Source organism: Opisthocomus hoazin, chromosome 15 (genome assembly GCF_030867145.1).
Source record: "Opisthocomus hoazin isolate bOpiHoa1 chromosome 15, bOpiHoa1.hap1, whole genome shotgun sequence".
Lineage (NCBI taxonomy): Eukaryota > Metazoa > Chordata > Aves > Opisthocomiformes > Opisthocomidae > Opisthocomus > Opisthocomus hoazin.
Genome location: NC_134428.1, coordinates 15200974 through 15223890, shown reverse-complemented (window position 1 = coordinate 15223890; position 22917 = coordinate 15200974). Strand labels below are relative to the sequence as shown.

At 42.5% G+C, this 22917-nt stretch overlaps 1 protein-coding gene across 6 annotated transcripts in view; it reads right to left on the bottom strand.

Moving 5' to 3' along the window:
* The window catches only part of CRAMP1 (cramped chromatin regulator 1), a 59535-nt gene extending 39065 nt beyond the window's left edge, over positions 1 to 20470 (bottom strand). For 2 of the 6 annotated variants that reach the window (XM_075436168.1, XM_075436169.1), the window contains exons 1-6: positions 18347 to 18375; positions 17515 to 17864; positions 7095 to 7288; positions 5305 to 5458; positions 3092 to 3175; positions 323 to 371 (exon numbers count right to left, since the gene is read on the bottom strand). In XM_075436168.1, coding sequence (XP_075292283.1) covers positions 323 to 371; positions 3092 to 3175; positions 5305 to 5458; positions 7095 to 7288; positions 17515 to 17863 — 830 coding nt within the window. In that variant the 5' untranslated portion in view covers position 17864; positions 18347 to 18375. Of the gene's footprint in view, positions 1 to 322; positions 372 to 3091; positions 3176 to 5304; positions 5459 to 7094; positions 7289 to 17514; positions 17865 to 18299; positions 18377 to 20166 lie in introns of those variants that run through there. The other 4 variants (XM_075436172.1, XM_075436171.1, XM_075436170.1 and 1 more) reach the window with 4 other exon arrangements.
* Positions 20471 to 22917: the final 2447 nt, after the last annotated feature.

Here is a 22917-nt window from a genome sequence, read left to right as displayed (position 1 = left end):
GAAGGACACGTGAGAACTGTTTGGAAATGAACTATATTCCCTACACTGAATCAAAATAGTTAGAATGACGCAACTTCTATAAAGAATTATCCTTTCGTTACATTCTTAAGCTTCACCCATTGTTGCTTACTAATGACAATTAATGGCTTCATGGAAAAAGTGGAGAAGAAAACCCACATAGAACAAACTAAGAATGAAAAATGTCAAATGGAAGCTCTAAAAAAAAAGTACAAAATGCCCCCTAGACTCTGGAAGACCAATGCAACAATCAAGCTGCTGAACAACCCAGTTTTAAGAGTTTCAGGAATAAGTTCTTACTTACCCGACTTGAATGAGCTCATTGAGTTTAGATGCATTCTTGTCATCCATACCTTTACATGAAATGGGATAACACACTGAATTAGGATTTAGAGTGACACAGTAATGACCTTTTTTCATGTCCTGATCGGTTTTCAAAGTTATTACATTTTATTCTCACATAGGATTAACGTGCATAAATGTGCTACAACATACCCTTTCTGAAAAGTTTCTGTTTTCATAATGTGCAAGCTTTACACTATCCTTGACATGAAAAATACATTTTACTCATGGATTAAATGACCCTACTTTCGGTGCTACAGACATCTTGGGTTGCTGGGCATTAATGTGACACTATGGTATTAAAATGAAAAGCTTCCTCACCTTCCTGCTCAATGTCTGTTGCTAAGGCAGCACAGCATAATGAAAGAGCATCAAGCCCTCACAGCACTGAATGAAATTAAAAATGTAAATAAAAATAATAAAATGCACTTGTAAGCCACACTCTTCTTCTATGGATTATACAGCACATTTTTAAATGGACATTATGGTAATTTGATTTATATTCCCTATGACAGTTAGGCCCAGATCTATTTACTGAACAATTAACCTCCCTCTAGCAATGCTGAAAGTATTCCTGACATGATTTCATGTCTCAATAGCACTACACAAGTCATCTCAATTTCTGGGAAGACAGGACTGGGTGAATACCACAAGAGGAAAAAAAAAAATAGAGAGAAAAAAAAGATAAAGAAACTACTTTCGCCAGCTGCAGAGCAGACCTCTCATAAACTGGGTGTAGAGTCTTGTGGCTTGAGCCCGTTTGGTCTTAGAGACTAAAATTTTCCAAGTGACGGTACAATACACAACCAAGTACCAAAGTTATCAGAAGACAGAAGCACAGAGTATGCATGCATCGCCATGGTGACTGTGTGAAACCTTGTTCCCAGTCTTAGCAAGTAGGGTCTGTTGATGCTTTTAAGGCAAGATGTGGATATAGAAAAAAACACTAGTACTGACTTCTACTGACAATGTAATCTGTCTTGCCTCTACCACTTCTTTTTCATGGAACAGTTCAAAATTGCTTCTCCAAGATGAATTAACACACTGGAGATCTTTGAACAAACAGAATAAAGTCAGTATGAACATTCACAACAGTCTTCTTCATGACGCGCTACAATAAAATTGCCAGGTGAGGAAACAATATAATATCTGCCAAAATACCACAATTCTATAAGGAATTGTACATGTCCACTCACTAAAGCTTTCTTGACTTTCTCTGCAACTAGTACAACTTTACACAGAAGTGAAAGCATTTCGATGATTCTCCACGTCTCACAAATTAAGCAACACATGTAGAATATGCGCTATGATATAACACTGCCTCTACAGAAAGCTTGAGGACAAATGACAAAAATACAGAGATAAGTAGGTCTACGTGTGTGGACTAGCACATACAGTGCATGTTCCTCCATCCATTCTCCAAGCTAACCACACTGAAGTTCTCTCTAGTCTGGAAGCCATAAAGACCATGCAAACCATAACCTGGGCTGCAACCCCAGCAGCGTGGGCAGCAGGGTGAGGGAGGTAACTCTGCCCCTCTGCTCCACTCTGCTGAGACCCCACCAGGAGTCCTGCGTCCAGCTCTGGAGCCCTCAGCACAGGACAGACCCGGACTTGTGCGGCCAGAGGCGGGCCACAAAGATCATCAGAGGGCAGGAACCCCTCCGCTGTGAGGAAAGGCTGGGAGAGCTGGGGCTGTTCAGCCTGTAGAAGGGAATGCTCTGGGGAGACCTTGCAGCAGCCTTCCAGTACTTAAAAGGGGGCTTGTAAGAAAGATGAGGACAGACTTTTTAACGGGGCCTGTAGTGATAGGACAAGGGGTGATGGTTTTAAACTAAAAGAGGTAGATTCAAACTAGATATAAGGAAGAAGTTTTTTACTGTGAAACATCAGCACAGGTTGCCCAGAGAGGTGGTAGATGCCCCATCCCTGGAAACACTCACAGCCAGGTTGGACGGGGCTCTGAGCAACCTGATCTAGTGGCAGATGTCCCTGCTCATTGCAGGGAGGTTAGGCTAGATGACATCTAAAGGTCCCTTTCACCCCAAACCTTCCATGATTATATGAATGGGGCACTAAGCCTAAGCTCAGATACCTTGCTAATGCAACTAATCCACTTCCAGAAAACAGAGGAGCATTGGTATGGCACATACTCATCCAGCTACACTCATTCTTACGGACAAAACCAGCTTTCGTGATGGACAAGGTCAGAACGTATCTTGGTCAGCCAGTAAAGCTGTTATTTCTGATTATGACTTGTAATGCTTTTTCATTGTCAGTGTTCAACAAGTAAAGATTTAGAGAGTGACTTAGAGAAAGGTACCATCCCAGATTTTGATTGCACATGCAGAAATAATTGTGGGTGCAAATGATATCATTTACGCATTTAATCGCTTAGTTTTCAAGAATAAAAAAAAACCAGACAAGATAATCTAAGCTACGCATACATTTACCTGTTATCTATGGGTATTAAATGCACTACATTCCAAGATAGCACAGGCTAAAGAAATCTGTCAAAGAAAAAGGGGAACTAATGCAACAGACTAAAGTAGTCTTTAAAAATACAAATACATTTAATGAAAAAAACGATACCACATCTTACTGCAATAGAATACAATGAACACAAATTCTGAATAACTCCGAAGTGAAACTGTACTAGACAATGACAACTACAAGGGTAAACACTTCTGATTCTACCATATATAAACAATTTTAAGTCATTCATACTCACATCCCCCAATCTTTTTCCTTAGTTCCCCATAGCAGATTAAGCCATAAAGCTCCAGGGAGGATTTTTTCAGCCCTTGAGAAAACACTGAAAAGTAGAAAACATGGAAGTGAGATGCACACTATAGACACTACTGCACAGCAACATTGCTGATACTCATTTTAACACTGAAAATGACGTAATTTGTATTTTCAATGATGAGGCAAACACCTCAAATGCAAGACTACGTTCTGTTTCACGAAACACTACAGTGAGACGGGTTCATCAGTTTCCTTTTGGTGACTTAAAAATCTGGGAAATACAACATATTTTACATTACAGAAAAAAACAAAGCAGCTTCCACAGAATTTAAACAAATACACAACAGTTCAATATGCAAAATAAAGCAAACTCATACAAAGCTACTTCTAGTATCACTTAACTGTTTACAATTTCTAGAAATGTCCAGACACTCCCAAGAAAATGCATACAGAACTCATTCTTGCAAGAAAATTAGAAGTAGGTCTGAATTATCCAGAAGACACAGAATGTCTTCTGTGCACATGAATGCACATTAGAGATTTAATGCAAATCCTAGATTCTAAATTTTTGTATGAAAAATTGCACACATTTTATTCAACTTTACAAGTTTTTTTTCTCCTTTCTCATCAGCACACATGATGTCGACATTATTATTGCTAACGGATCTAAACATCTGCAACAGCATGGAAAGACAGCTTTGTGGTTTATGAATCAAATGAAAATATTTATTCTTGTCTACTCATTATGAATTCAGTTCTCTTTGACTTGCAGACTCACTTAATCTCAAAAACCAGGCACACATATTTCTACTAATACTAAAGCCAATCAAACTACTGCACTAATTCTTAAACTCCTTCAGCCAATGATATTTCAGATCTTACAGGTATAGCTAACAGAACTGTATGTTATCCAGAAAACAGATGAAGTTCCTCCGTGACACTTTCTTTTTTTTCTTAAGTTCTTCCATGCTGTGTTTTCTGTAACATTTGTTTTTAAACAAAATACTAATAGCTCGTTTCCTCTTAAAATGCTGTCTTGTTTTGAAAAGGAACTCAAAAGTACACCTTATGACAGGTGTTTTAGACGTGTAAGTCCTCCTGTAGATAACCTAATCTCAGGAACACACAAAACAATTTCATAAAGAGACTATATGTACAATATCTTTGCACTCCTTCAACTTTTTTCTAGTCATATCCAGTTTAATGAGTTATTTTTAACTTGAGAGGCTCTGGCCACAAATCATATAGATGAATTTACTATACAAACTTTTGCTGATGTTAGAGAGTTGTTTAAAGACCAAGAAACTCAACTACCGTGGCTCTGCCACGATTTATGCAACTTAGAATATAGCATCAGAAGGACAGTAAAGCCCTAGAGACCTTTACTTGATCAACAAGCTAACATGAGAACTAACATTCTTCGTACCTTAAAAAAAGTCAAAAGAACTGGGTCTTAGTAAAATCTATTCATTCTGCAGCAGATTTCTTTAACCTGTTATTCAGATTAGGCTACCTGCAAATTGACCTGAATTCACACTGCTCATTACTGAATAGTATGCCTTTGATAAAGGCCAATTATCAATGCTCATTACTACTATTGTTACAAAACACCACTAGCAGTTCATATGACTTCCCGGTTTCATTTTTGTTCAACAAGCTGGGGAAGTAGGGAAAAGAATGAGAAGAGAAGAACATGGCACTGGGAATCCTAAACTACCAAACCAGTGATACCATTTCAGGTTTATTTAAAGCATGAGCAGATATATAACCATATACACTTGTATTGGACTATTTTACTTATTTCTACCTTCCCCTAAGAAGTGCAAGGTAGTGCTGGCATCAATTTGCTCAACGAAGTCATGCCTGACTAACATTTAGGTAGCTGTCCTCAACAGTGTGTTCCTGAGAGCAGAAAAACATTTCCTTGAACCTGGCTTTTCTGCAGTGTTAATGGTAGGATTAGCATTTATTATGGTGTGGTGAATTGATCTAAAAGCAAATACCAGTTAGTGAGAAGTATTTTTCAAAAAACATGAACCTCAGTATGCCATGCTAATAAAAATAAGACATGTTCACAGACATCCTATTCAGTATGTTTTCACCACCACTGCTACCCTCCATGATGGCACCAAAAGGCAGAACTCCAATCCTCATGAGACTGAGCTCTGCACTAAGCCCATTTCATTGCATACTAACCGTTATCAAAGTCAATGTATTTTGAGATCTTGTGCCAGGTGCGGTAGTAAAAATGGCGGACTTGTTCCTTATTCTTCACCATGCTTGCTGGTTTGCCTTTCTTCTTGTATTTCAGGGCAATGTTGTTCTGGATAGCTTCAAAGTCCTTCCCATGCTGAAGAATAAATAAAACAAATACAAACACTCAAAACGAAACTTATATCTCATCATAAGACAACTCAAACAACATGAGGGACTTTGGACTTCTTTGTGGTGAATTAGATTTCAATGGTCCTAACATTCTTGGGTATCAGAACTCAACAGCACAAGAATGACACTGGTTTCCTTAATTCCATACAAAATGCACTACAGATGCCAAATAAATTACTTTCCAATTTCTTCAACGGTTTCAAAATAAAAACTGTAAGTTGCTAGCAAGCTTTTAAAAAAACATTTTACTCACAAATGTGCTAAGTGGCAGAACTGAAAATACCAACTTTCTCACTTAGCTTTCTTTACTTTTCCTCTGCATTTCCCCCCCCCTCTCCCTCCTACCTCCATTTCTGACTAAGGTGAATAAAAAGCCTATTATATTTAACAGCTTCACTTTTATTTGGAGTAAATGTTATGTTCCTGTTATTAGGAGTACAGAATTTGAGTTTCAAATAATGAAGCAAAAGACTGTATTTAAAAAAAAAACAACAAAGAACTTCTTCTAGAAAACACATTTTTACACTGTAGGTCATTCAGAAGTTTATTCTTGGCGTAAAAATAAAAATGAGACCCTTTAAAACTAGCCAGTTCTTACAAAATTCTTGGAGCTGAAATGAAGAAAATTTAATTTTATACACACCTGACTCCTTCTATCACAATATTTCTTAGTATTCAAAAAAGGCTGGAACTGATTTAAATATGAAATGTGAAAATATCTTTTGAAATGTAGCGACACAAAACAAATGAAAATGGGGGACCAAACAAACAGAGTCACAGATTTTGGAGCAATTTTTTGAACTTTTTCCTCAGCAATAAAAAAAGTTTTCTCTGAGTGATAAAGGGACATAAAAATTACACAATTCTCAGGAATACTACTGCAAGTCAGAGGAACTAAAAAAAGAAAACAGTGTTTAAGTGCTCATTTTGTCCACAAAATACATACAAGTAAATCATGGCTACCACTAAAAAACAAAATTTTTTAAAAGATGCACACATGCAAAGAAACTTGACCATTATTTCCTTTGTTTCCACCTTTACTATGTATTTTCATAACAGAAGTCCTCTTAAAATAATCATAAGAACAGGACAACCAGGAATACATCGCATACATCATACAACATAAAAGATAAATGATCTAACTTCTCTTTGTCTCTCAGCCCTAGCACAAACCTGTTCATGGTCAAAGACTAAACACAGACCCTATAATTTTTATTAGAATAAAATATATCTTCTTGTTTGCTAGTCTTACAGTACAAGAGTGTTGCTTTTGAAAGTTGAGATGGGGATATTATTTATTTCTCAATTTAAACATAAAAATAATTGAAAAATAATTTAAATTATTATAAGCATTCTTGAATAAAACTCACAAATATTCCCTGTGTTTTTCAAAACAACAAAAAAGCTTGACATTTTTGAACTGTGGCTTTGATTGACAGCTGGTTTATAGCCAACTGTATAGACACATATGTACAGACAAACCAATGCATATGTGCACATATGCATTTTGCTCCTGCAAATCTCAACTCAATCAACCTTATTTAGGAATATCCAGATACTAAACAAAGCCATCTAAACTTGTTATTTTCCTCTACATGTACCTCATACAGTCCCTCGAAGAAAGTATTTTTGTCCTCTGTGCTCCAAGATTCCCACTGCCGTCTGACCTTCTTTCCTTCCTCCTTCTCTCCAGCTGAGGAGCCCAGGTTCCTTCCTGCTGCCTTGGAATTCCCAGCAGGATTGCTGGGAGTAATTCCTGATGTGCCACCAGATGCAGCCCCTCCGTTATCTGCTGCTGCAAAAAAACAGATGCCCAGAGTGAATACTGAATGAACAGGTCAATCCATTGATAAGAGATAAGTGAGGAACTCAGAATTTACTCCTTCACCACTTCCATCTGTATCAGCTCTTTTCCAAGATACTTCACCTGAAATACAATAGGCAAATAACAAGGGGTTTTTTTAAAGAAGTAAAATCTCAAAGAGTGAAAAACAAGTGGAAGGTTTCAGTGGCTTAATCTTCTATTTCCAGAGATAAGACAGATAAGCAAGAATATACCAAAGCAAACTCTAAAACACAGCATGCTTTCTGATGCTTATACACTGCTGTGCTCTGCAGTTGCCCCTTTGAAGCTGAAAGGAACTCAGGAGCAATGCTGAACACTGATGTGACCAATAAAGCAAACGAATGACCGTGAGAAAATACATGTAATTTCATATCCTCACCTTTGGTCTTGATCCTACTGCCTTCGAAACAACTGTGGTAACGAGAGGACTGAAAAAAGTCTACTATAGTTCATCACATGCCAATGGATCAGCACTCAAGAATTTGATGCTCAGTATGAAGGGCACCATCTCTGACACTTAGCCCATACAGGATAATTCAACCCTGAAGTCGCTTTCGGAAAAAGGCACAAAAGTGTAATCTTGATTGTAACTTTGTCAGTTATCAACACACAAAGAACATAGATTACAAAAAAACCACAAAACCCACCAAAGGTTGGAAATACTATAAGGAGAATGGAACCAAGAGAATGTGCTGTTTATGGAAGTAGTGGACAGATAAGAAAATGTGACACAGAAAGGCAAGAGCTACATATAACGCAGTAGGATTCCATTCCCTCACCTTGATTCACAAGAAAAAGCCTCCTTTTTCCTTAATCACCTCTGAAACTATTAGTCTTTCAAAGACATTTTGATCAACAAAAACATTATCATCTAACCTTAAACCTGTGATTTATTCACAACAGAAATCAAGCCAAACATCAAGCTTGGTTTGACACTTGTAACAGATCATCAGAATATTAATCCAGCAACCACGGAGACATCCCAAAAAATGCACTCATTTTTTACCATAAAAATTTAACCATTCTCAGTAACTTACATGTCCAAAATATATTCCCTTCACTTTTGCTGGGAAGCGTTATTTAAAATTTGACCGCCGTTACAAATGCAGGTGTGTACTTCATAAACCAGAAGCATTTTAATATTAAACATACCAGGATATCCCAGTTTGATAATCCTAGGATTATCACAAGAAGAATATCAGAGGAATCAACTGTTATAGGCTTACTATGCTTTAGAGATTTGAAAGACATATGTAAATCTTAACTGTACCTATTCAGTTGCAATTTGAAAGTAATTTCTTTGGATGACAAAAGCTTATTTCTCCAAATCCTAAAAAAAGCTGTCGGTGCCTATTTTAAGGCTAATGTTTCATTGTTTTTCTAGGAATGACTATTTGATCCTTTCAAAGAAAATTAATGTCACCACAAGGAAGCATGTAAGGCAAAACATGAATAGAAGAAAATGCAACTTTTCAAGTAAACAGTTTCTCTATTTCCTAAAGCCTTCATCAGTCACTGATAAAATGATTGAAAGTTAAGCAATTTAATTCTGGTACTGTGAAGGCAAAGCCTTTAAAAAAAAAGAAACCATAACAAAAACCCAAGCACTTTAACAGATGACTGAGAAGAAAACCAACAATTTTAAGACACAGCATTGCTTCTTTATTTTGCAAATGTGAGACTGGAATATCACAATTTTCATGGTAAATAAACACATATATTAGTATTTCAAATCTTTAGTCAAGAAGGGGGAATTCAAACACATCAGTCATCAATTTCAATCTACAATCTCCGCTTGCTATTAGCTCCCAATGCAAAAGACACCCTTTACCACAAGACATCTACAGGATTCTTTTCTGGAGTTAGTATTCTGATCACAGACCTCTAACTTTCTGAGAAATCATTTAGAAGAACCATGAATGTGAGTTTTTGCAGTTTTGTTTGCATGGTTGTTTTTTGTTGGTGGTTTTTGAGGGGGTTGGGATATTTTTACATCATTCTGTACAGATACTCAAATAAATAAAAACCTAAACTCAGCTGCCTAAAGTTCAGATCTTATGAAGGATTTTCTAAAGATTGTACAGTACACTTGGTACACATGAATGTACCCTCAGCAAGTTTGCAGATGACACCAAACAGTGGTGCAGCTGACACATCAGAAAGATGGGATGCCATCCAGAGAGACCTGGACGAGCTTGAGAAGCGGGCCTGTGTAAACCTCATGAGGTTCAACAAGGTGAAGTGAAAGGTCCTGCAGCTGGGTTGGGGCAAACCCCACTATCAATACAGGCTGGGGGATGAAGGGATGGAGAGCAGCCCTGCCAAGAAGGACCTGGGAGTACTGGGGGATGAAATGCTTGACAGGAACCACCAATGTGTGCTCGCAGCCCAGAAGGCCAACCGTACCCTGGGCTGCATCTCCAGCAGCATGGCCAGCAGGGTGAGGGAAGTAACTCTGCCCCTCTGCTCTGCTCCGATGAGACCCCACCACGAGTACTGTGTCCAGCTCTGGAGCCCCCAGCACAAGAAGGACATGGAGCTGTTGGAGCGAGGCCACGGGAGACCACAAAGATGATCCGAGGGCTGGAGCACCTCTCCTGTGAGGAAAGGCTGAGAGAGTTGGGGCTGTTCAGCCTGGAGAAGAGAAGGCTGCAGGAAGACCTTACTGCAGCCTTTCAGTACCTGAAGGGACCCTACAGGAAAGATGGGGAAAATATTTTCAGCAGGGCTTGTTGCGATAGGACAAGGAGCAATGGCTTTAAACTGAGGGAGGGTAAATTTAGACTAGATACAAGGAAGAAATTTTTTACCACAAGGGTGCTGAAACACTGGCACAGGTTGCCCAGAGAGGTAGTGGAGGCCCCATCCCTGGAAACGTTCAAGGCCAGGCTGGACAGCGCTCTGAGCAACCTGGTCTAGTTGAAAATATCCCTGCTCACTGCAGGGAGGCTGGGCTAGATGACTTCTAAAGTCCCTTGCAACTGAAAGCATGCTATGTTTCTATGAATTTTTCATTATTAAAAAGCGTAAAAAGCAAAAATATCAGTGAGGACTTTAAATTCTAGTAAGACTATAAAGTTAAGTAGATTTCCTCTTAGTTGTATGTAAAAGAGTAAATGAAAGAACAGTTCCATAAAGGACATGCTCCACTGATTCAACTTCTACAAAAGATATGTAGCTCATAATTGCTCTTTCGTTCCTTTACATACACTTCCTATTCTACAAGACAAACTGTAATCCTGGGAAGTTTATCAGAGTCTTTCTTGTTTTAAACACGATTAAATCACTATCCACACAATCACTTAATGAAGATCTAAAAATTCTAATATCCTGTCACCTCTGCAGAGATCTTCTACACCACTTAATTCTTCCAGGAGTGAAGGAGTTTGCCATATCATCCCTTTGCATAACGTTTCTTACTACTGTGCATGGTGGTATTTATCACTGGGTTACCACAACCCACCCCAGAGATTACCAGATCTCGGTGAGGCAGTGGACTGCAGTATATTCCAAAAGATGGTATCATAAACTGATTCAGGATAAAAGGCAGAAGTAAAAATAGTCATACATCATTAAATTACACTCCATAAACTCAATCTTTCAATCTTACTGTATGAGATTCTTGTAACACACAAAACGGCTAACGAGTTTTCACCCCCTCACTAATGGTAGATGATCCTGATCATTAATTCCCAACAACAGATTCTTCAGAACTTCAGCAATGCATTAAAACAAAAAGGTCCACTGAGGCTAGCCATGCCACTGCTGCTGCAGCACCGCTGGAGAGCGGAAGGGGGTTTACTCTAACAATCTGCTTAGGTGCTTGTTTTAAGTAAAATCATTTATAAAAGCAGATCACTGCAGACGAGACAAAGACAATATGGTCATTCTGACTCTTGTCTACTTATCCTGCATCACCCAACCACTGGACTGGATATCCACACAATTACAGCTACAATTCCCTCTCTTCACTCCAGGATGCAGCGGAGCACCAGCACCTGCATATGAGGTACAAAGCAGCAAGTCTGGATGCGTAAGTTCTCAGCATTTTCACTCAGCTTTCAACCCACAGTTTGCAAAGACATCAGGTTTCTGTACTTGGTATCTGAACTATAACCCCAACAAAATCACAGATCAGAACACCAATCTTTCAGAGAAACTCACTCTTTCCTTTTATCCAGTGTTCTCTACCCATCTATATACCCCATTATTAGAATTTCATTTATATGTGAATGGCATAACGTTATCTGAAACCACATTTTCTGTACAAAAAGCTGTTGTCTTTGTAGTTCTAAGCAAAACACAAATACTTGCAAAAATTTATATAAAGATATTTAAAGACTACAATTTAAAAATCTGGTATGAAAATGACAAACAATGGAACACTGCATGTATCAAATAATTGAGTCACTGATAGTACCAATGTCTTGTCATGGCTACAGCCACAAGAAGTTCTTCCTTCCAGGCTCTACGTAGCATCTTACTGTTTGCTTTTCAGTTTTTCACTGGCAGCTCTTACATGCCAGCTGATTCATATCTTCTGTGACAGATTCCACAACCACAGAAGCTGGAATTTACACAGTTAAACCCCACTACACCCATGTATCTCAACACACAAGCTGGTTCTCTTACTGGTGTTTTACAGGCTTTGCTTGCAAAATCCCAACTTCAGGAGACACCAGTCAACTGTAGGTGGAACATCTACCAGGGAACACATTCATAAACGAGATGGTACTTTCACAGACTCTTGCATGCCACAGGCCACGTGCAGAGTTCTTAGGATGCTAAACTTGCTCCCTAAATTGCAGGATGCAAATGCCAACTTGTAACATGCCAGAAAGTTTCCTTCAGAACACTCTTTCTTGTCTTTTGGATTCTACAGGAGCCAATATCAAGGCTAAACTACACAAGATCACCTTCAAAAGTGATTTCAGTAAAGCCCGCCGTTAAGGAGGCCATACCAGAAAACACCTTTGAGTGACTATTTTATTCTCACAATGCTGAGAATTAGTGCTCAGCAGTCTTAGGAAATGTACACCAAAACATCTGCTGCCAACAGAGCTGCGTAAGGTGCTATGATCTACACTTTCCAGAAAGCTTCAAATGCATTCTGCTGTTCTCACGGCAGAGCATTCCTCAATGAGCACTTACTCCTCGATTTTAATGAAAACGCAAACGTCCAAACTTTGCTTCTGATCACTTGGTAAATGAGCCCCATTTCTATCCACATATCTTTCTAATGGCAGACACTACGTCATATACTTCAGTGAAGAAATGAATCAGGTGATTCCATAGAAAGTGTGTGCTTTAGGAATTTAAGAGAAGCCACTTGCTCTATGGAAGGACAACCAAAAAAAGCTGCAGGCTGGATCAAATTTGCTTTCACTTCCAAAAACTGTAGCTCAGAAGCGAATACAGATGAGAGAGACAGACAGATACATTCCCTGCAAGTCAACACTTCATTTTGAGTACTAACATTGTAACTGGAAAACAGGTTTCTACCTTGTATGCTTCTGGAGTAAACAGCACGAACTCCTAAGAAGGGTACGTCTAGGACAGCTTATGCCATACTGTGTGGTTATACCATACAGCATTCTTGTTATGAATTAACATACAAAGATGCAAACATAACATGTAACTGTCCTACAAGGATACAGACTAGGCTAGCTCCTTTACCTCCTATTATTTAGCAGGTTTGCACAACCAAGATGTAGTTGCATGTGTTTAAACACACACAGTGTCAATTACCAACAGGAGTCTACAAACAGAACTATACTGAACGCTTGTTTTCCTATGGACAATATATTTAAAATATATCAAATGCAGCACTATCAGAGCTAACCAAGCATAGCTGTAAAAAACAAACACAGTTTATTATAAATTTGGTTACTACCCCATCTCCAGTAAATCATTATTCTCTTGCTCTTCCATTAGAAAACACCCATAAAGCCGAGTATGAAGTTCCATCTAAACCACATGGTTGCCCAGCCTCACGGGCAGGCACCTTTCAAAGTTCAGTACCTACTGCACTGGGCACATGAAAAAGAATCCGCCTCTTGTGGTGTGGGATGAGATACTGTGGAGTTCTGGTCCTGAAACACTTTCAACGGAAGGGAGGGAGAACTGGGGTAAATGGGAGGGCAAAGAATGAATGAAAGTATGTCAAGGTAGGACAGAAGGAGAAGTACCGAGTGTAAATGAGATGGACAGAATTAAGGAGAGTATTAGAACAAGGGACTGTGCCAGTAGTTTTTAAACAGTCCTTTGTGCCTTAGCAAAATAATGTGGGACAAACGACATTTCAAATGAAGGTTACAATTCTGCAGCATACACATTTGGGAAGATAAAATAAGACTGTATTGCAAGTACTTACATCGGGTATCTTGGTATATACATCCTCTCCACAGGAGAAGATTGCAGTTAATTTAATCCACATGCTATGGAACATGCAACTTTTGTGGGCTGAAACAAGCTGGGTTGCTCTCTAGCAAATTTTATACGATGTCAACAGATAGGACATTTTAATTCAATTAATGCTTTCAGCTGAACAATTATTTTTTCAAGATTTCTGCAAAACAAATCCAAATACTTGTTTGGGCCATTCTACACATCCTATGAATAAATCTAGAGCAACATTATGAAAGACATCTTGAAGCTTCAGCTCATCATCATTAGACTTTATTACTATTTCCTCCTGACTTCATTCTGCATTCAGAAAATGGATAAAAACATGGAAATCAGAACACTCTAGTTCAGACTAAATCTACAGCACATGACGGTAATGTAGTCCGCATCTGTTTTTACCAGTGTGGTCACAACACACACGTGCATATTCTAAACACTCTCGCTTCATGGAAAAAAGCCCCAAAACACACCTTAAAATCTGTGCTCAGCAACCATGTGGTGTACTTGTCCTTGAGAAGTAAACTGTCAGAAATCCCTCTCTTTCAGCAAACTTCTATTGGTCTGCTTCCTTCCCCTCAGCGAACCTCCCCGCTTTTGAACTCTCATAATAAACTGCCCCCAAACCCCACTATTCCCTTCAAGATCCTCCTCTGATTTCATGCAAGTTACTTTAAGACTTAGTTCCAAGCATTCATATTTCAAAGGGCAAGCATTATTTGAGGTGTAGGCTACAAACTTGACAATACAATAAAACGATGATCAACATCTGAAAATAAGATAATAATAATTCTAAAAAAAATTCGCATAGATCTAGATATTTGTGTAGGAAATTTGATAAACCTTTCAGCAACTCCAAACAGATTGGCTTTTTAAAGTGAAACTGTTTTCAAACTTCATTTTACTATGCTACTTTCTATATCTTTTTTGCCCTAAACTCAAAAGTGCAACTCAGTACACAAAAGCCAAGAGGCAGAATCCAGTGATGCAATTAAAGATTACATCCAGGTAACCTGAAAATTACCAATATATTTATACGTTGTACTAGGCAGATTTCAGAATTATTAACAATCTTCCCCGAACCACAGTACGGTAAAGTCGAAAAGTTAGCAGCTGCTGAGTGGGGAAACTCTTCCTACACTTTACAGTCAAGTTTAGTTTATTAATAATTTGTCTGCTACAATGAAGCACCTTGAAAGCACAAATGCCAAAAGTAAAAAGGGACCTGCAACAGACAGAAAAAAAACCCACTATTTTCAAAGCTCTTTTAAAGACATGATTAGCACAAGCCAATGCCTGCTAAGTAATTACAGTTTGATAGAAAGTAATATACTGATAACATTCCTTAGCAATAGGCTTTGGAAGAGTTTTCACTTTAGAATACACAGAATCTAAAAGCAGGACCACTTTAACAAAATCTGAAAGGTTACATAGCATTATTGAAATACCATGACAAAAACAAGTTTCTGGTTTCACTGGACCAAGTATAAGTAGTGGTCTAGACACTCCTGCTGGCCAGTGTTAAAATTACCTTTGCAGCTATCACCTTCACTGTGACATGCCAAATGGAAAAGCTTCCAGTTTTCAGAGGTGATCCAAAGCACATGCATTCGAGCATTTTATCATTTTTATACTTACAGGGGGAGGACAAATTTAGTGGGACAGCAAGCGGAAGGTTGTAAGTCCAATCTTCACCCTTCCATTAGTTCCCTATTGGAAGCTAGCCCTGTGAGACACTTCACTCAGAACACAAAACGCTATAAATTCTGATCACAAGACATTCCATTAGGTAGAATTCAGACGAGCCTGGAAAACCTCTCAGTATCCATCGCTGAATGTAAAGAACTCAGTTTAGAAAGGATCCCACTCCATGGCTCTGTCCTCGAAGATCTGACAGTTATAATCTCAACCGTATCTAAGAAATCAGCTGTAATGCATTCACATCAAAACTAGCCAGGCATAGCTGTGGCTGGTCTTAGAACTCAAAAAGTGAAAGCATAACCAGAATTCTCCACCAACTGTCACTCACAATGATTTAAGAAGCTTCCCCAAACCTGACAACATAGTCAGGTACAGTGATTACAAGCAGTATCCAAGGCCAATTACAGAAAGAATGTTCCCCATTCTGTACATGATTTTATTATTTTGGTATGTGAATTGCAAAAATAAACAAAGTTTGCTTTTCAATTGTGTTGATACATCTAGTAAAAAATTCTGCTGCTGCTCTAAAATTGGAAATTAATGTTTATGTACAAATATACAAACAGGAATATACACACGCACAAAGATACGTGTATTTTGTTCACATGTGTATACACTTTCAAAGCAACAGAATAACTTCAAATGCACACATTCAACTTGTCAATCATGGGCAACACGTATTCCAAAGAAACACCTCGCATTTACTACTACTTAAAACCCTTCAAGTAATTATCTGTAGCTGAACACTCCTGGGTATTTCATCTGTTTGTTTCTTTGGTTTAATCCAACTGGGAGAAAAATTACATAGGCCTTTCTGTTCCATCCTCTAACATCATACATAGAGGAGTTTTTCACTTAAAACAGTGAGTTTAAGAGACTGAAGAGGACATACCAAGGTATAAAAAAATACTTCTGTCAATGCTTCAGTCAAGCAACTGAGCTCAAGAACTTTTTCGTGATACGGCAGTAAGAAAAATATCACAATTTGCACTGCTTCATTACTGTAACATAAAACTATCATAATTCGTAATGTTTACCTAATGCCTGGCGTGTGCATACCACTGTCATGGACCAAAGAGTGAGGTGATCTCCAAGACACGTCTATGCTACACGGAGTTTTACTGCATTTCAGCAGACAAGAGAAAACTTTATTTCAAATGTTGAAGAAATCTCTGAGAGTTGTTTTTCTCAAAAATTAACAGAAAATAACACTCGAGTACTTTTGCACAAGGTATCCAAAATTAGTCTCAAGTACAGTTCAACTACAGCGCCAGGTGTCATCCAGTAACTGCTGAGCACACACAACAGCACCAAGATATTCAAATATCGCTGCTGTCTTCTAGCTACTCAAGTAAGAAACAGCTTTCAAAAAAACCCAAATTCTTATTTACCACACTAAAGTGAAAAAGCAGGTGTATGTATGTACGTACATACAGACATTCAGATGCATACAAAACAATCTTACCAAAAAACTCAAATTACATGGAAATCCCCAAACTGCTCTGAAACAGTAATGCAGGACTCACAAAACCTTAGAAACAAATATGTCAATATGTGTCAATAGCTGTTTCCAAAATAGTTATTTGGGTAAAATGGTTATAGAAATAATCAGGGGAAACCAGCAATGTCTTGTGGGTTTTCTTCCTCCTTTTTGAACTAGCACCCAGTTAATATTTTGTTATTATCCAAGAAAAGAATTCAGAGTGCAGCCATCTGATTACACAGCCAGCTAGAGTCTAATTTCCTGACCAAAATACAGGAATTTCCTAAAACTCAAGAGAGAAAAAGCAGGAATTGAAGGTTTGCATCAATAATGGAGATTTTTTGCTCCTCCACATACACATCCAAACCCCCCATTTCTGTAAGTGCAAAGAGGATAGTGGGCAGCAGAGAAGCTGAAGCCTTGGGACACAAAGAAGATTTCAGCTACTGTGAGAAACAAGCCCCAAAATACCCTCCTCAAACCCAAACAAAAGATGGCATTTACAGGAGAAGAATGACAACCCCCAAACCCACAGGTGACCCTGCCACCCCCATTGCCCGTGTGTTTTGAGGGTGCCAAAATACAGTACCTTTGCCTTTTGCAGCAGTGCTGCTGCCAACTGAAGAGGATGCCTGCGAATCCTTCTTCAGCCTCTTGCTCTGAGGTCTGACGCTGGACCTGAGAAAATGATGCTGGTCCTGGCTGTGGGAGGGCTGGAGGGAGGCCGGGGCCTGCGATAAGCTGGGGTTCGATGGGGGGCTGCTGTTAGTGTTGTTGTTAATAATCTTCTCTTCTTTCTTTGTGCTGCTGCTGCCTGGAGCTGCCTCTCCTCCTCCTCCTGCCCCTTCTTCTTCCAGGGACTCCTCATCTCCTCCTGCTCTTTTGCCCAGCTTTTTCACCCCTTCCTCCCCGCTGCTCTCTCCTAGTTTCACTGTCATCCTGTCGGGGTGGAGAGAGAGAAAAGAGGGGGGCACAAAGTCAGGCCAGGGAGCCCCCCAGAGAGGGAGAGAAATCCCTGGGCTGAGAGGGGAGAAGTTTAGCTGCAGAAATTCCTCTCAACATGGCCGCCGTTGTTTGTTACTAAATCCCCTTTCGTTTGCTGTCCCGACCCAACAACCTGTGCCGAGGGCAGGAGGGGGAAAGCCCCGCCGCAACCCCCCCCAAACCGGCCCAAAAGGCAGCCGGGCTCCCCCGGCAGCCCTCCGGCACCCTCCCGAAGCGGCTCGGGCCGCCTTTGCCGGAGAAATCGCCCGGCCAAACTCGGGCGTGTGGAAGCGCTCGACGGCCGCCGAGAGGAAAGGCAGCCGCCGAGCCCGGCGGAGCGGAGCGGGGCAGCCTGGCCGGGCCGGCCCGGCTGCTCGCCCCCCATCCTACCCGTTCCGCGGCTCCTCGGGCCCAGGCGAGCTCTTCTTTCTCCTCACCATGGAGCCGAGGCGGTCCGACCTGCCGCGGGGGGGGGGTTCATATTCCTGGATGCGGCGGCGGCGGCTTCTCCTCCTCCGTGTGTGTGCGTGTCTCTGGGGCTGGGACTGGCCGGGGCTACCGCGATTTCCAGCTCCCCCTCCGCCCCCACCCCCGCGCCGCTCTCCGCGGGGCAGCCCCCGGCCCGGCCGCCTCCCCCGCCGCCTGTTCACCGTCGGGCCCCGCGCCCCGACCCGCGCCCGGGGCCGGCCCCGCTCCCCGCGCCCGCAGCTGCGGGCCGGCCCGGGCAGCACCTTCCAGCGGGGGGCGGGGGTGTCAGCTAGCATGACCCCCGCTTTTATTATTATTATTTTTAATCCGAAGGGCAACAGGCTCAGCAGGCGTCTGCAGCGGCTCTTCCCCCCTCACTCTGACGGGGCCCATGCGACTCACGGCAATGCTGCGACCTCTCGGCCAAGCCAAAAGTTTTTAAACATCATCTGCTGGAGGACCACTCCTGGGCTTTCCGAGGGGCACGGCTATACAACTTCAATTCCGAACCTGACCTTCAGACTGGCCACTGGGACGACCGCTCACTGTGTGCCCAACTTCGCAAATCCTCGCAATTCTAAAGGTTTTTTTAATACTTGGAACAAACCGCCAGATACACACACAAAAGCTTCAAGCATTAAATCATATTATCTGCTAAAACCCAACAACGGGGTTTTTTCTTCTTAAAGAGGATAAAAAAATTACTGACACCATATCTAAAAGAAGTCAACTTCCAGGAAAGAAACCTCTTTCAGCAAAACAGAAAGAAGTAGCAGTTGCAACGCAGCTGCCTTATCACCAGAGCAGGAGCCACAGTCTAGCTTTCATTAAGGGAAAAGATAAAAAACCAACAAGAGAAGGAAATTCGGAATGTCACAGAGAATGGAATTGCTGTGGATTAGGCGGACACCAGAATAATGTGTTTTAAAATAAACAAGACTCATCATCATTACATGGGGTACAAATTTGTGTAATTACAGTTCATGGATTGTATTCCTACTATTGAAATGATACTTATCTCTCTAACGATTTTCAGCAAAACCACCAAATATACCAATTCAGAATCATGCTGAACGTTCACAAACGCTCAATAAACTGATTTGAGCTGTGGATCTAAGCTCATATTAAAACCTGGTTAACTATTCACCTGACAGGTCCCCAATTGCAAAGACAAACTTGTTCTCCACAGGACAAAAACCGCAGTGTTTTCAATTATTTTAAGGACAGGAATCTTCCAATGCTGACAGTCCGTGCTCTGAAACCTCATGTAAGCAAGGCTTAAGTCTCCTTCATTTCAAGTTTAGCTTTACTGCCGTAAATTAAATGATGCAAGCACTGGCATCCCCCAACCATTAGCAGGGGATACCACCGAAACACGCCTCAGGGACAAGCCCGGGGTGGCAAATCCCCGCGTCTTCCCCCTTCCCAGCAGCCGGCTTCTAGCGCCCTGCCCAAACCCTCCGGCAGCGTCCTGCACCCGCTTCACGCATCGCCGCCGCTTTCTCCTTTCGGCTTCCCGTCGCCCCTGCTTTTCCTTTTTCTTCCATAGCCAAAAATCTTCTCGACCTCGCTACCCTGGTCTTCCAGACCCTCACTCTCCGTCGCCGTCCCTCCGCTCTGCCTCCTTCAGAAGCCCAGCTCCCCTCGGACGAGATGCTTTCCGCTCCCCGTCCATCGACGGGACAGGCGAGCCGGGCCGGGCCCCCAGGTTCCCGCAGACCCCGCGGGGGCCCAAGTGGCCCCCTCCCCTGAAGGCTTCCCCCCCCCCCCCCCCTGCCCCGCGCCTCACCTGCCGCATCAACGCCGCCGCGCAGCCTCCGCGCTCTCCCGCCGGCGGCCGCTTCGGGTCTCCCGGCACCCGCAGCCCCAGGCACCCCCAGGCTGCGCCCCAGACCCGCCAGCTCGGGAGGGGGCCGGCGCGCCCTACGACCGCCGCGGAGCCCAGCGGCCCTCCCAGCTTTGCTGGCGGCGGCAGCCCCGCTCCCGGCTGGGCAGGCGATCTCTCTCCGCCAGGCTACTCCGAATCGGCGGCCGCGGTCCCGGCACCGCCGGCTCCCCGCTGGGCCTCGACGCCCCCCGGGCGGAGCCGCGGCTCCCTGGCGCCCTGGGCTCGGCCGCGCTCCGCCGTCGCCGCGGCCCCGCGCTCGGCCGCAGGGCGGGCCGCGATGGGCTCCCGGCCGCGGCGGTTCCGCTTCCTCGTCACCCTGCGCCGGGCCGAGGGGCGGGGCAATACGCGGCGCGCGGGCCCAGCTGTGCGCGCCGGCACGCCCCTCCCCGGGACCCCAAACAAGGCGTTCCATTGGCTGGCGGCAAGCGGGAGCGAGGCGGAAGGCGGGGCCGTGGCCCCAATGCAAGCCAAACAATGCGGCGCGGGGCGGGTGACGAAAGCTTAGTGCAGAGGAAGAGGCGGCTGCCGGTGTCAGTCAGAGGGCGAGACGAATCCCGAGAGCTGGCTGCTGATTGGCTAAAAGAAAGACCAATTGAGAGCTCTATAGCCGGGGCCCCAGGACGTGATCCAGGATTCCATTGGTCAGAACGAAGGTGATTTGCATGCGGTGCTGTATTTATGGCCTGCCGGGACAGTTTGTTGTCACTATATGGGCTTGTGGCTTGGCGGCGGGGTTGTTGCCTTCCCTCGCTGCTCCGCCGGAGTCCCGCTCGGGTGCCGGTGAAAGCAGTGCGGTCCCCCATGGCCGTAACCCCCCCCCCCCGGAGGGGTCCCCTGACACAGGCGGGCTGTGGCTCGCGGTGCGGGCGCTCGCTGTCCGGCGAAGCCGCGTCGCTGGGGCAATACCCCGCTCCCCGCGGGGCGTGAGGGGGAGCACCGGGCGGTGCCCTGGGGCGCCCAGCGGGCAGGCACTTCGGTGTGCTTCGGGTTCGGGACTGAGCTCCGCTGCGCAGCGCGGGCTCGGTGGCTCCGTGGGGTCGGCGGAAGAACCCGTCGCCTCTTGTTAATTCTGTACTGGTACGAGCAGCTCTTGAGGAGAAAGCCAATGGCGGGGAGCGTGGCTGAGCGCCGGGGAGCTGCTTGCCGCAGCTGGGGGAGGTCTGACGTGGTGGCCGTGCCCCTGAGAGGCTCCGAGCTGAGCGGGGTCCTTGGGCCTGGAGCCTTGCTGCTGCTTGTCGGCTGGCTTGACAACGTATTTCTTACTAATTAAGGATTTCAACAAATTCATTATTGTTCATAAAGGTTAAAAGTAACATATGTGTCATTATAAACGTGAAAGTTACTGGAAAGGCCTAGTGTCTTCACAACTTCCAGTCTTCTTGAAGGGTTTGCTCCTGTGTAGGTACCCTTTTGTGGGATTTTTTTTTTTTTATAAACTGTCTCCAGGATTAAGAAGCTTATCTGGTGATCTACTGAATTAAAGTGTGTTGAATTTCACTTGCTAACCTGATGCTTTGGCCTGTTTTCTAGTGCCTGCTCTCTGGTAGTTCTATGGTGACTTCATGTTAACTTCTAGGAAGAATGATTTCCAAAAAACTTACAGCTGGTATGGTGTGAGGTTTTTTCCTTCATAGATTCTTTGTGGAGAGAACATTAGATCATCCTTGTTTTGAAACTTTGTGACTGTCGTAGCAGGAAAGGATGCCTTAGTCATCTTCTGAGGAAAATCTTTATAAACTAGCTTAGAAATCCATGTCTTGACAATTTAAACTTTATGATAGCATCTAAATTCTGGAAGATTGGGCTACCATGTTGCAAGTAATTATCATATGATGGTGAACTGAACTTGAACATGCCTGTGGCTCTGCATTGTCTCCTATAAATATGCTGTAAAACAGCTGTGAGTAACCAAGTGTAATGCTATAAATGCGATTTGTAAACTAAAAAGAACCAAATTGCTTAATGGTATTGTCTCTACTGTAGAGCTTTGCATTTAAATTTACATCTTAATTAGTTTTTTTGTAGAGACAGTATTTTGCAGTTTTGTTCCAATGCAGCACAAGATCATATGGCATGTTTTTGCCATTTGGTTTGACCACAACCAAATTTAACAATACTGACAGGAAATGATGCATTGTGCATCTACAGTGCCATATATTTCCATGGTGCTTTGCAGAGACGCGAAGGTATGTTCAGTGCCCCAAGGAGCTCGAAGTTGAAGGTTTCTATTCTCTCTGTATAGAAATAACTTTATAAGCTTGAATAGCCACATTGCCTGAAGTAGACTGTTAAGGTGTGAAATTGCTCATGTGTGTAAATGTTTGTGAAAGAAAGACTGAATAAAGAGGAGTTGGACAAGAGCTGAGAGAGGGTAGGATGAGATGTCAAAAGATACTTGAACTTGCATTCGTTCTTTTTTAATAGTAGGGAGGATCCATGATCATGCTTTGTCAGACCTGCACAGTTACAAAAGGCAAATAATCTTTCAGTGTTTGTTGCCATGGTTTTCTAGACTAGGCAAAAACATTAACTTGGATTTGTTGCACATCCTATGTATTTTAAAGTATAAATAACAAATTGCATGCTTAATAGAAATAGAGCAAACAATGCAGAACTGTCCAGCAGAAGGACAAAGTTAATACTTCTGGTTTA